We start from the raw sequence: 13,892 nt of genomic DNA, 5'->3' as shown, positions 1-13,892 counted from the left end.
ACGGTTACGTAAATGTTGTTATAAAATTCCAAGATTTTCTATGAACCTTATAAAAAGTTTTGCCAGGCAAAATAAAATAAGAACATCTGGAAAAAAAGCCATTTTTATTGAAACATTGAAATATGCAATAATTTTTGGAATAAATTTTACAGATTGACCACTTTAAATCGCTCCGTATTATTTATAACAAAAAGCAACAGAAATAGAACTTAATAATAAGTATGGTCCTTTAAATGAGCTCTTTTAACCTTTACTTAGATAGGACTGGATTAAGATTTCTGAGATTTGGAGATATCAAACTTTTGAGGGTTGATTCAAAAATTGAAAGAATTTGTAAATTAGCCATAAAGAAAAAGGCGATAGTAACTAAAATTCATTCAATATTTTTTGACATGGTAATTGAAAGGCTTAAAAGGGAGCCCGGGGCCCCTTCTAGACTTTTCCTTGATCCAGGGCTGCCTTTAGGAATACGAAAAGCCTTTTAGTGATTTCTCAAATCCATATTAGAATTATAATGATTCATAAGAATTTTTATTATCTGTAGCTACAAAACCCAAAAAAGAAATTAGTAAAAAATCAAAATTTTCAAACTGAGGTTAAAAAGTTGTAGAAAGCAACCATCAAAACAAAGAAAATATCTTAATTTTTTTTCAATACGAGAAAAATATATCATCGAGTAAACAAATCTTCTTAATTTCTAAAAATAACTCAAGTTGTTTGATTCAGTTAAAAAAAAAATATTCTGTTTTTCCACTTAAGACCCACTGTAGTCTCGTTAGATTTCAAGTTAACGTTATTTCGTTTTTGGGGACACGGTTGGCCGATAAATTCTTTTCAGACAAATGATGTAATGCTTTATTTGCTTTGTTTATTGGCATGTTTGGCGGTAAAGGAAGGCGAGGCGATATCGTTCGTCGCCACAGCGTCCAAGCTGGCCGCCGTGGAAGATGCGGCTCCGAAGGGGCCCGAGGCTTCGATCCGATCGAAGGCCACCGTTCTCAAAGTCTCTCCTACGGCAAGGGCCACTCTTCAGGTCCTACGATCGCCCAGAAATCGAATAACAAGCCCTGTTACTCCATCAGTAACCACCAGGGACGCCGAAACCATCACTGGTGAGTTATGCCCATTCTAATCCTATTACATTGCTATGTTATTTCGAACGGCGGACTATGGAGAGAGTCCAAATTTTAATTTAATTTTGTATTATTTTTAACTTTTAATGCACATTTAATTATAAGTTAACACCCTTGTATACATATGTATATTTTGAAAGTGGGTCACGATCGACCCAGACTCCGCTGTTTAAGGGTTAAACCAGAGGATAGGAAATGTTCATCATTGAACTCAGTTTATTAGAAACAATTATGACAATTATTATACGATCTAATTTTGGGTGCGCTTCTAAGAATTCTTGTCATGTTCATTCTCACTTATATAGAAGATAAAGGGTATATTTCAATTAAAATTAAACTTTGCAGAAAAGGTCCATTTAATAAGAATTTACTAAAAATTCTTATTGTTTATCCCAAAGAGTAATTATCACAATTAATAATATTAATCGAAATTTGATTATAATAGGCGGATTATTTTTAACTAATTTTATATGAAGTGTTTTGGGACCGACCGATTATGATACCATTATCCGTGATTATAATAATCGGATCCCACTGTATTGTTGCTATGTCTTCAGCTTTTAATTTCTTTAACCTATTCGTTACTAAAGGCAATTATAGTTATCCACGCTTAAATGATTACTGTGTAGGTACCCTCTACTAAAGATGAATGTAGTGACTTGGTATCAATTGCTAGTTGACAATGTTTCATGAAGATTGCGTTTTGAAAAAAAAAAGAAATTAAAATTATGAGGTTCAGTTATAAGATGAACTGAATAAATCTTGAACCTAAGGCCCATATATGGTTTAATCAGGTTCAAGTTGAATTTCTTACATGAGAATAACTATTTTTCGTTGCATATTCGTATTCAGGTCGATGTTTTGTTTTCGGATGTAGTATATTCGACTTTGGGCCTAAGGCCCATATATGGCTTTATTAGATTCAGGTTAAATTGCTTAAATGAGAACCACTATCTTTCATTGCATATTTGTGTTCAGAATGGATTTAACTTTTCGATGAGGTATATACATTCGATTTTGGGTCTAAGGCCCATATATAATTTCATCAGACGCAACTTGAATTTCTTAAATGAGAACCACTATCTTTCATTGCATATTCGTGTTCAGAATGGATTTGGCTTTTGGATAAGGTACATACATTTGATTTTGGATCTAAGGCCCATATACACATTTCTTAAATAAAAATCACTATTCTTCAGTGAATATTCGTATTTAGGACGATTTTTTGCTTCTAAGCTAAAATTAGTCTAATAATAACTTCTACAATTTGTACACTGTCATTTCATTTTTAAACTTATCTACTTATGGAGTTAGAAGCTGATCAATGTATTATACTTGGAAAACTTTTCCAATTGAAAATGCGAAACTTAAATATGAAATAAAAATGGTGCTCTATATGAGGTGTTTATTACAGCAGTTGGATAAATCCATTTTCTTCATTAATGAGATATTTAAGATTAAATAAATTTTTTACACTCGACAAAAGCTAAAACAGTATAAAATTTAACTTTTCTTTTTTTTAAATAGAGTTGCTTCATTTTCAAAATAAGCTGTCCAATATTACAATTAGTTAATTAGCGTCAGTCTTATTGGACCAAATGAAATTCAGACAGAAAATTAAATCAATCCAAAAACAAAAGATTATTTTACTTACGAATTCAGAAGATTCAGTGTTTTGCTTTTTCCAGGCCAATAAAAACGACTCCGGTATGATAGGGCCTAAATGAATCCCATACCCAAAAATCGAGTATTTTGCTTTACATATAATCAAAAAACTATTCTGAACATGAATATGCAATAAAAAATGTGGATTTTCGTTTAAAAAATTTGATTTGACCTTTAAAAGCATAATCTTTCTATGGTTCTCATTAATATTCGAACACCGTAATATTTAAATAATTATTACTCGTTATATAATATAATGAAGTAGGTATTTATTCTAGAGCATTGGTAGAAACAGAAATTTCATTTATTATTTTTTGTTTATATTAAAAATGAAATGGAATAATTGTAAATTCTGAATTAACCCTCGGATGGCGGACCATGGAGAGAGACCCAATTTTGATTTGATTTTGTATTTCGTATTATTTCCGTTTTATAAATTTTACACAGTTTCTTTAAAAATTATTCTTCCAATATATGAAACCCTTTCGTTTAAGCATTTTCTTAAATATTCATTATGGTCATTCTGTTGGATAATATGGTGACATAGTACAATACGTTAACACGTAATGTCTAGAGTAGGTGCAATAGATTTCAGGCTTCAGAGACAGCACTGAAACTATTAGTGAGAATGGATTGTAATCGTAAGAATATTTTATTTAATATGTCACTGAAAAAAAGGAAAAATAAGAATGCAGTTGTGGACATAATTTTAAGGGGGTATGCAAATACATACAAAGGTATTTCAGAGCTAAAATGAACAATCAAAAAGTGATTAAGGATTCAAACCATCTCCACTTTCTAAAATTATTTATTGAGGATATAACATATATTTTAAATTCAAAATATCTTGAAAATATTAAAATAAAATGTAACACAATTTGCCACAAATAAATAATGACTCTTTACTTGGATATCTAAATTGATCAAATTTTAATTTACAACACATGAAATAATAAAAACAAAAAATTTTATTAGAATATTTAATATGCTTATAACATTAATTTCAATGCTTTTAGTTCCATTTTTCTTTTTAATTCTATAATTCATTAATATCAGAAATAGTTTTCGGGAATTCTTATTTTGTTTATACGCTGTTTCACCAAATTTTCTTTACAAAATTTACAAGATTGATAAAATAATGGAAAATTATATAAAGTTTCAAATAATTATATCAACAAACATTAAAGCACATTTAGTTTAAAAATATGGGAGCTCATGTAGTTCCTGTCACTCAAAGAAGATTTAAATCATTTTAAAATTACACTTTGTAGTATATTTAAAAATTCACACAAAAGGTATTCAATTTTAAATATAAATTTATAAAATTATTTACAACTCACCTGGTTCTCAAACTATGAAGAATTATAAATCTGTGTAAACAATAATTCTTTGCAATTGTTTGATGAATAACACTTTTAACACTGAATAGAATGGTCAAATTCCTTTCACAATGATTGGAGTTTTATATTTAAATGAAGAATACTGGAAAATGATGAATACTTTAAAGAAGTGATCTAAACTTGGTGAACTCAAAGAAGGGACTATCCTCTCCGTTCACGAGGACGAGTATTTTATGGTGGTCCGTGAACCTCCATGACAAACCACATTCACCGCTGGCAAATGATGATTACTTCTCTTGGTCATTATCATCATCATTATCTTTAGGATCATCATCGTTGTCGTGGTCATCGTTGCCGTCATCATTATCATTGCCATGGATGTTCAAGTCGTCAAACTAACACGTATGAATAATCTTTTCCCCATTTGAAAAACAAAAAGATGAAGAAAGGTCGGTGGAACATTAATATCTCTGTGGAGATATTTTTATTGTAAATTAAATTATCAGATATAAAATTTCATCTTGAGAAGTATTATCTTTTAACATTAGAATTTTATATTCTTCGCGTTTATTAATTTATTTTAATTATTGAGAAAATTGAAATGAAATGTTGCTTTTTCAATTTTCTTTCTGCAGATTAATAAGTACAAATTTAATTTAGAACACATTTTATGAAACAAAACGTTAATCCATAACCCAATTCATATTAGGTCACTTTTGACTCATGTTTAAAGGCAATCATGAAGAAGATTTTAACGTTATATGTGAATAAAACAAAATAATATTTTATGTATACAGTGTATATAAGAGTGACATAACTGAAAATAAAGAAATAAAACTTTAAAGAAATTGATTTGAAAATTTATAAATTTTTTATTTGAAATTTGTTGTAGGAGAAAATTATTATATAATTATTCAATGATTTAGTAGTTCCAAAGTTTCTTTTTATTCACAGTTTAATTAATTATTATTAAAAAGAGGATTTAAATATCTCTATTTTGAATTATATGTAATATTATTCTTATTAAATAATATAATTTTGTTGGGTGTGTTAATTTATAAAACTTTCATTTTAAATAATAATAGTTCACTTAATAATAATTTTACTCTCAATCTATATGTTTACAATAAAATTTTTAGCGTTTTAGAAATACTTATCATCTATTATTACACCTCTGTGTTATTAAAAAAAGCTGATTGTTAGAGTTCATTTATGCAGGAACTTCAAAGTTAATGATGTTTTTAATGTGTTACTTTTTCAGTAAACTAATGATGTATTTTATAAATATATATACTCACACTTTTTTTAAACATATACCTTTGGAAGCATTCTCATATCTATATCTAGTCAAACTCCAGATCTAACAATAAAATCTTCCTTGTACTTATCCTTAGGCAAACTTTTATATTAGGCCCTTATATTATTGAATATTTTAACTTTTTGAATTGCACTAGTATATATTAATAATTAAAATATAAATGTATATTTACTAGTAGTTTAGTTTTGATTAATTATTATATATAATAATTATTAGAAAGTCAGTTAGCTGACTTACAATCAGTCTCAACATAGCATAAGATTGACCCAGTATCCATCTTCAGCATCTTTGACTCTTGCAATTTTATGTTCCTTTTTATGTCTAGCAAGATATATACATTGTGTATGCAATATAATGTAATATTATATAAAAAATATATTAAAAAAGATACTACTAATAAAATTGAATACACTAGTGGATAAAGGGGTCATGTAACACTTTTTTAACAATCAACTTTTTAGTATAATAAAACTCATGAAATATTACTATATATGTATATCATTCTGGTATCTTTATATTCTTTTATTACTATAATAACCTCAAGTTTTCAAAGAATAATAATACCTTTATCTTTTGAGAATTTCAAGTGCAATTAATTGTTTTTATTTTAAAAGAGAGAATGTATCTCTGTTATTATTATATTAGTATCAATAAAACTATAATTTTCTAATTATGTAATTATTATTTTTTAATTGAAGAAATAAAATGTTTATAAAAGTTCTAATTGAAAATCTTTAAATCAATTTTGCTTTAAATAATTAATTTGTGGCATGACACCTTTATTCACTTGTATTTGCAATTTTATATTTGAGATTCGAAACTCAATCAAATTATAACCTTTTACTCTTGAGATTAGAACAGTCGTAAAAGTGTTATATTTCCAGAAATCATTAAATATTGAATTAATGGAATTAATATGTAATATATTTGAAGTAAATACGGTGTTTCAAATTAGCTGCTAATATAATTTTATATTTCTGACGGTGATGCCGAAATAACTAACGCACTTTGTTGCGTGGCTCCGAAAATAACCGACCTACAAAGGGTCGGTCATTTAATGCTCTCCTGACGTACTAGTGTCCATTTGTTCATTACCAAATCAATTTGCTGTTGCTTCAATGAAACAGAGAATTTTATTGATTTTCACAATGATTCTAAAACTGCTATTTCAGTGCAACAAATAGGCTATCATTTATTTTTATGTAGTACCGTAATGTACATTTTAAAAGATTCTTATGTAACTTAAAAAGAAACCTATTTTCATTAATTATATTTTTTAAATAAGCATAGATTAATTAATATAAACGATGTCGGTGTTCGAGTATATAAAAGTTTGTTGACTTCATTTTAGAACGTAGTTTAATTTATTAATTCTAGAACAGCGGAGTCTGAGTCAATCGTGCGACAAGCTTATAAAACAAATATTAGGATATTAATCGAAAGTTAAATGTGTAATTTCTAAGTGAAACAGTTATATTAGAAACTTAATTTTTAAAGGAACAGTGTAAAATTTAGGACATGAAAATAATATGAGATAGAACATTAAATTAAAATTCGGGTTCTCTCCATGGTTCATCATCCGAGAATTATGGTAATTAGTGTAATTTTTATGTGTAAAATTCTTTTTTCACAAAAAGAATAGAAAATTTAATTAGAAAAAATTTTTAAATAGTAGTTTATTTCTAAATTGATTTAGGTACTTGAAAATTGCTATAATTTAGATGTTATTTTAACTTTACACTTTTTGGGAAATCTAAAAAATGTAAAAAGTTAAAAAAATTTTGAAAATTTGGAAGAAAAGAATTTTCCAACATATGGGTTATTACGTAAATCGAATTTTCAATTTTTCTATCATCAAGTATTAAAATACATTAATGTTCTTCTAAATATCTGCTAATATTCTGTATCTAATATTCTTAATCACCCCTGCGTATTTCTACAAATACATTAGAAGTATACTTGTTTGGTTTAAAAAAAGAATAATTACTTAAATTCCTTAAAATTTTATAAAATTAAAGAACTTAAGAGAGAAAACAATTGCCAAATAAAGTTTCGAAAATTCCTTTTAATAATTACACTGTTAAAAAACAAAATTCAGTAAAGTTAATTAACTTAAAAAAAAAAAATGCAAATGAAATGTTGCATTAATACAACATCAGTCCTTAACTCCATCTTATTTTAATTTATTCTATCAGATATTAATTGCAATTTGAAAATTAGTAATTTTACAGTATATGTAAAATGATACACTCAATAATCTCTATTAGATTAAAAAAAAAAGTAAAATTACAAGAGCGGTCTTGAGAGTGGTGATGATTGTTTCTCGTTCAAATAGAATCATTGTTTCGAAAACGAATGAAAAAATAAGCAAAAGGAAAATTTGTGGAAATCGATCTTTTTACGATTGATCTATTCAGGGTTCGTAAAGAAGCGAGATTGGCTGAGGGCCAATAGATTCGTGCTATTTTGTTCTGCCTTTCTCTGTACACCAAGTTCTAATTCGACTGGTGAAACGGCGCGATCGTATCTTTGACTCTGCACAATTCTATTTTCGCGAATTCTTTTTTATTCTACAATAATTCCACGCTTTATAACAAATTTTTGCAAAAATCTACAAATATTCTTTTATATAAATCTGGAAAGTGTTTTGTGAAGTTTGGAATAATAACTATTATACTTGTAATGTGATATGACAAACTAGCTCTATTGTCAAAGACAGCGTTATTTTCATTTAAATCCATATAAAATTATCAACTTTTGTTTTACTTGTATAACATTATGTATTTTTAGTATGTTATGCAAGTTTCTGCTTCAATGATTATACAATAATTTTGTATACTTCAGTCGTAAAACATTGAAAAGTTAAATAACATTCTAGTAATAAATTGTTTTTTTATCAAAATATAAATGTATGTATATTGAAAATGAAATAATATTCGTGTATTGATCATTTGAAGAGTAATTTATTGTTGAAGTGATTGTGTTTAAATGAAGAAAGGTATGTGTGAAAAAAAGATGAGTAGACATCATTAGCGTGGAATTAAGGATTATGTACCTCGGTGGTGGTGAACCAAAACGGCCTGTTGGCCCTGCAAGGCTTAAAAAGATTCTTGAGAAAAAGGAGAGCATTCTTAACAAATGGAGGAATGGTACGATTTTCATATTCAGAGTTGAATTAAAACGTTATTTTATTTGTATAATACTTTTTGAATTTGTTAAGAACTTGAGGTGGTTGTATTATGGAAGACAAATTCAAAAGTTAGGATATTAATCTTTAGTTAGTATGGTGGCATTTTAGTGAAAGAAAAAGCAACTAGAATGAAAATGAATTTTAAAAAAAATCTATTATATTCTAATTATATCAAATGATGTGAACAGTTATGAAAATAAAAAAAATAAAAATTTCAATAGCCACAGAATCAACATCTGAACAGTTGCAGGTCATCAGAGGTCCAACAATACCAATTAATAAATATGACAAATGAATTAATTTCATTTCCAGACAAACATTTTAAACAGTACTAAACTTTTGAAGTAATATTGATGCAAAGTAAATAAAACACTCCAATATAAAGAAAGGAAAAAATAAATATTTCTTGTATCAATTATTAACAAAGAATTGGCTTGCCTTTTACCTAAGGCTCTATTTCTAAAACTATGTAAAAAATCATCTGCATTTTTTTTTTCCCCAAAGTAATTCACATTTATATCCTATAATTCTTTAATTTATTAGAAAAGAATTAAAAATAGTGTTTTTTTTTTGTTATAATTAAAAATGTAGATATGTATGTATCTCTAGTGAATGCTTTTCTTATACTGTACATGTTAACTATTATGAATTTTAATGTAATTATTTTCGTTTTAGTACGGTTAATCTTTTTGAAATTTTACAAGTGTTTTGATATCATTATTATTTACATCTAGATAAATTTTGAAGTAGTTTTATGATAATGTGTGTTTGTGGTTCAGCCGCTTCAATGTTTTCGTTGTGTAAATACGTATACTTATCGGCCGAGATTGGTTTCGATTTGTGTTTGGTTTCGTGGAACAGTTGTTATGTGGCAGCACCTGTAATATCGCGTACCTGAACAGGGATTCTCGAATTTTTTTTTCAATGAAACACTTTACAATTAAAACTATTCTTACAAGGGACATTACCCCTTGATATAGAACTCAAAAAAATATTTGACACGTATTTTTTTTTATCGGCAATCGTCCATGCTGAAGGGGTGAAAAAAATGACAAAAATAGAATCTTTTTCAATATATTTTTTAAACAAATAAATTTATCAAAAAGGTGGCTACATAGAAAAATTTGCTGTTCAAAAACACACAAATTCCATTTTGAATTTTTCGCCTACACCTAATAGTTCCTGAGATATTCAAGAAAATATGTTCTGCAACCCCAACTCTGAGGGCTATTTTCACCCTTTCAGCATGGACGATTGCAGATAAAAAAAATACGTGTCAAATATTTTTTTCAGTTCTATATCATACTCAAAGGGCATCAAAATCGGCGTGTGTCGATTGGGTAATGTCCCTTGTTAGTTGTTATCGGATATGTGATTATTTGGACGAAATAAACATTGAATATTAAGTATTGTTATTAAATGTTTATTGATGTAAAACCAAAACAATATACGAAACAATTTAAGGAAATTATTAATTATAGTTACATTGTTAGTTGAATATAATATGTTAACAAATTGATTTTTGAAAGGTAATTTTTTAATTTTAAATCATCATACATTAAACAATTATAATTAAATTTTTATCTGAGGCTAGTAAGCTGTTTATGAGACTCCTGATTTTTGTAGTTTAAAAAAAAAATGTAACTTAATTATTTTTTATTTTATTCTTTGTTTTAACATTTTTATCGTTCCCTGTGGATCATTGATCCACATCATCGTAGCTTTCAATTAAAGCATTTAATTTACTACTTTACATTATTAGTGTAATAATAATGTTACTTACAATTTTTCTTAAATATGCAGTTATATTTGAGATATCAATTGTTGATGACTCCTAGATAGTTAATGCGTTGAAACTAAAATGGCAGGATCTAAAATAACATCGAGTGTTTAATAAATGCAATTTAAATACAATGTTAATCAATTTCTACCCCTATGGGCGTTTGAAAAAATTAAAATGAAACATGCTTTAAGAATATATTTGGTAATTATTTAGAAGTTTGCCGTCCTCACCGATTTTCGTGATTTTGATATATGTTGTCAAGGTCAACATTCTGAACAACATATGCCGAAACATGTTACCGTCGCTCAGCCTTATACGGAGAACTACCCAAGTGTTACACTCACTTATTAATGAAACTTTGCCAGCTTGTAGAGCTCGAGGAGCTGAACACGCCTGTGCTCTCTTTTGGGGGCAGACGGCTAATTGTTTAAAAGATATTAAAAATTACAGTTAGTTACTCCTCACATTCTGAAGTATGACAAACTCACACATACAACTCGCAATCTAGAGATCAACGGTTCAAATCCTTGGTTCCCAACATTTTTTTTTTTTTTAATGATAATTTGTCCCCGTTTGAATAACTATTACATAAAAATTATCATAAAAAAAAAAAAATTGTTTAGAACCAAGGATTTGAACCGAGGATCTTCAGATTGCGAGTCATGGATCCGCTCCGTGGTTAAACACACGACTCGCAATGTAAAGGTCCTCGGTTCAAATCCTTGGTTCTAAATAATTTTTTTTTTTTTTTTTATGATAATTTTTATGTAATAGTTATTTAAAACGGGACAAATTATCATTAAAAAAAAAAAAATGTTGGGAACCAAGGATTTGAACCGTGAATCTCTAAATTGCGAGTTGTATGTGTGAGTTTGTAATGTAAGGAGTAACTAACTGTAACTGTTAATATCTTTTAAACAATTAGCCGCCTGCCCCCAAAAGGGGGTATAGGCGTGTTCAGCTCGACGAGCTCTACAAGCTGGCAAAGTTTCATTAATAATTGAGTGTAACACTTGGGTAGTTCCCCTTGTTAATTTCGGAGATATTCGTAACAAATTGTAGTTATACTTATGTCACCAGCACACTGTGTTCCGGGAAAAATGGAGATTGAATGGTGATTGAAAGAGTGATTGAAGTGGTTTGAGGTTAGGATTAGGGTCAGGGTAAGGGTTTTGTTTTTGATTTTTTCACGTCCTAATTACTCTTTCTTTCACCTTTTATACATTGTATACCTGTTATTCATTTTGTGTTTCGTCAGAAATCGGAAACATTTCGGCCATCATGTCGAAAAATGCCATTATACGCTCATTAACATCATGTTGACGCCAGAATATAAAACTCAGCTATATATCCCACGTAATGAGATGTACGAGTTCCATATGAAGGAATATTAGCTCTCGTATCACGCCATGTATGCTCTAAACCTAAACCTAACCTAATCCTAACCCTAACCCTAACCCTAACCTCAAACCACAGTCTCCATTTTTCCCGGAATACAGTGTACTTACTGGTGACATAAGTATAACTACAGTTTTTTACGAATATCTCGGAAACTAAGGCCGAGCGGCGGTAACATGTATAGGGAAAAGTTGTTCAGAATGATGATCTTGACAACATATTTCAAGATCACGAAAATTGGTGAGGAGGGCAAACTTCTAAATAATTACCATATATTTATCTATACTTATCTTCTTTCTAATTATTTAACTTTTGAATTTGACCACCTTAAAGATTATGTAAAACAGTATGTTTCAGCGTTAATATTTCTCTTCGAAAACTTTTTTGCATCTGCAGTATCATTTGATTAGATTGGTACGATGTTATTCCGATAATGAGTACTCATCAGGGGAACTTGGAGACGGATCTCTTTAATTGTTGACTGATCATGAGCATACATACACATACATAACTAACAATTGCCTGCTGAAGCGTGATGATAATCCTTTGTTATGAAGCTTGTGTTTAAATGGGAAGATAAGAAGTAAATAATCCGTTGTTTCCATGTCGTGCAAAAGCACCAGAAGCATGCGAATCACTTGCCAAGCAAAACAGAAAACTGTTTATAACTTTGCCAATATTACCTCTTCCTGGTAATTTGACTACCTTGATAATTTTCATATTACAACAAATACATTTTGCAGTGAAATTCAATTAAATTATTTTCATCTTTTATTAATGATAATCTTATTAGTTTACCTATATTTCAAGCTAAGTTTAAAATAGTTTAAATTTATAAAACTTAGGACCACCTTTTCTTTTAGTGTTTGACCCATGCTTATTAGAATTTTCTTTCTTCATTTTACAAATATTGTCTGTTCTCATCATTATACTAATGAAAAGCTTATTAACAGATTTTTTGATACCATGGGTTATGGACTAAAAATTAATGAATAATATTTTGATTATTATTTATTCATCTATAACTTAGTTGAAATAATAAAAATTACGTACTACAATTAACAAAGCATTGAAAATAAGAGATTCATGTTAGATTTATATTTTTATTATTTATATAAATAAATATTACTCCCTTAATTTTTAGTTGCTGTGTATAAAATTTTAACATGGCAGTGCCTATCTATTTGAATGTTTTAAAATCCTAAACCTTGTCGTTTTTAAGCGCCCTATATATGTAAATTAGTATACAGGGTGTCCCAGAAAGAGTGTTAGTCCTTTAAGGGGGTGGTAGCTGGGATGATTCTGAACAACATTTTCCTTTGAGAAAATGTTATTTGAAGCTTCGGTTTTGAATTATTAAGGAAAACCACTGGCCAATCAGAGCGCGCATAGCACGCGAACTCAGGGACGAGGCAGGGTGCCGAAAATATTCGTTCGGGACTAACAATAAGATCAAGCCCAGCTTTTGTAGTCGAGGCTGCCGTCTCTGAGCCCGTGTGCTATGCGCGCTCTGATTGGCCAGTGGTTTTCCTTAATAATTCAAAAACGAAGCTTCAAATAACATTTTTGCAAAGGAAAATGTTGTTCAGAATCACCCCAGCTACCACCCCCTTAAAGGATTAACACTCTTCTGGGACACCCTGTATATTTACAAGTAGAGGTCGTAGTTGTGTAATCCTCGATTACACATATTTATTTATTTAACAGGTGTCTTAAGCCATATCAACTACGTTAAAAGCCATTAGTAATTATATTTCTTTTAGATATTGCCTAAATTCATATTTTGTTTAATATTTCTATTTTTTTTATTATTTTAAAAGTTGATTACATCTACCTATCTTGCTGGAGTGAAGTTGATATGAGAATATTCTTTAACTTATTGATATTATATTTTGGGCATTCTATGAGAATGTAAATTATTGTTAACTTAACACTTGCCTTATCATTCATATTTGAGTGGTACTGGAATTTTCAAAGGGGAATCATTATCCACATTATTAGGAATTCTTGTACTTACCTAATTAGAAATATTTTTATCAGATATTTGAAATTATGTGTAGGTAAT

The 13,892-nt window shown here is 28.8% G+C and overlaps 1 protein-coding gene across 1 annotated transcript in view; it reads left to right on the top strand.

The window, feature by feature from the left end:
• The window catches only part of milt (trafficking kinesin-binding protein milt), a 58,970-nt gene that overhangs the window by 4,492 nt on the left and 40,586 nt on the right, over positions 1–13,892 (top strand). Inside the window, exon 2 of the mRNA XM_034338229.2 lies at positions 893–1,112. Coding sequence (XP_034194120.2) covers positions 893–1,112 — 220 coding nt within the window. The remainder of the gene's footprint in view (positions 1–892; positions 1,113–13,892) is intronic.

The sequence above is a fragment of the Osmia lignaria genome, chromosome 7 (genome assembly GCF_051020975.1).
Source record: "Osmia lignaria lignaria isolate PbOS001 chromosome 7, iyOsmLign1, whole genome shotgun sequence".
NCBI lineage: Eukaryota > Metazoa > Arthropoda > Insecta > Hymenoptera > Megachilidae > Osmia > Osmia lignaria.
Note: the sequence above shows the minus strand (reverse complement) of the source record. Positions and strands in the feature narration are given on the sequence as shown.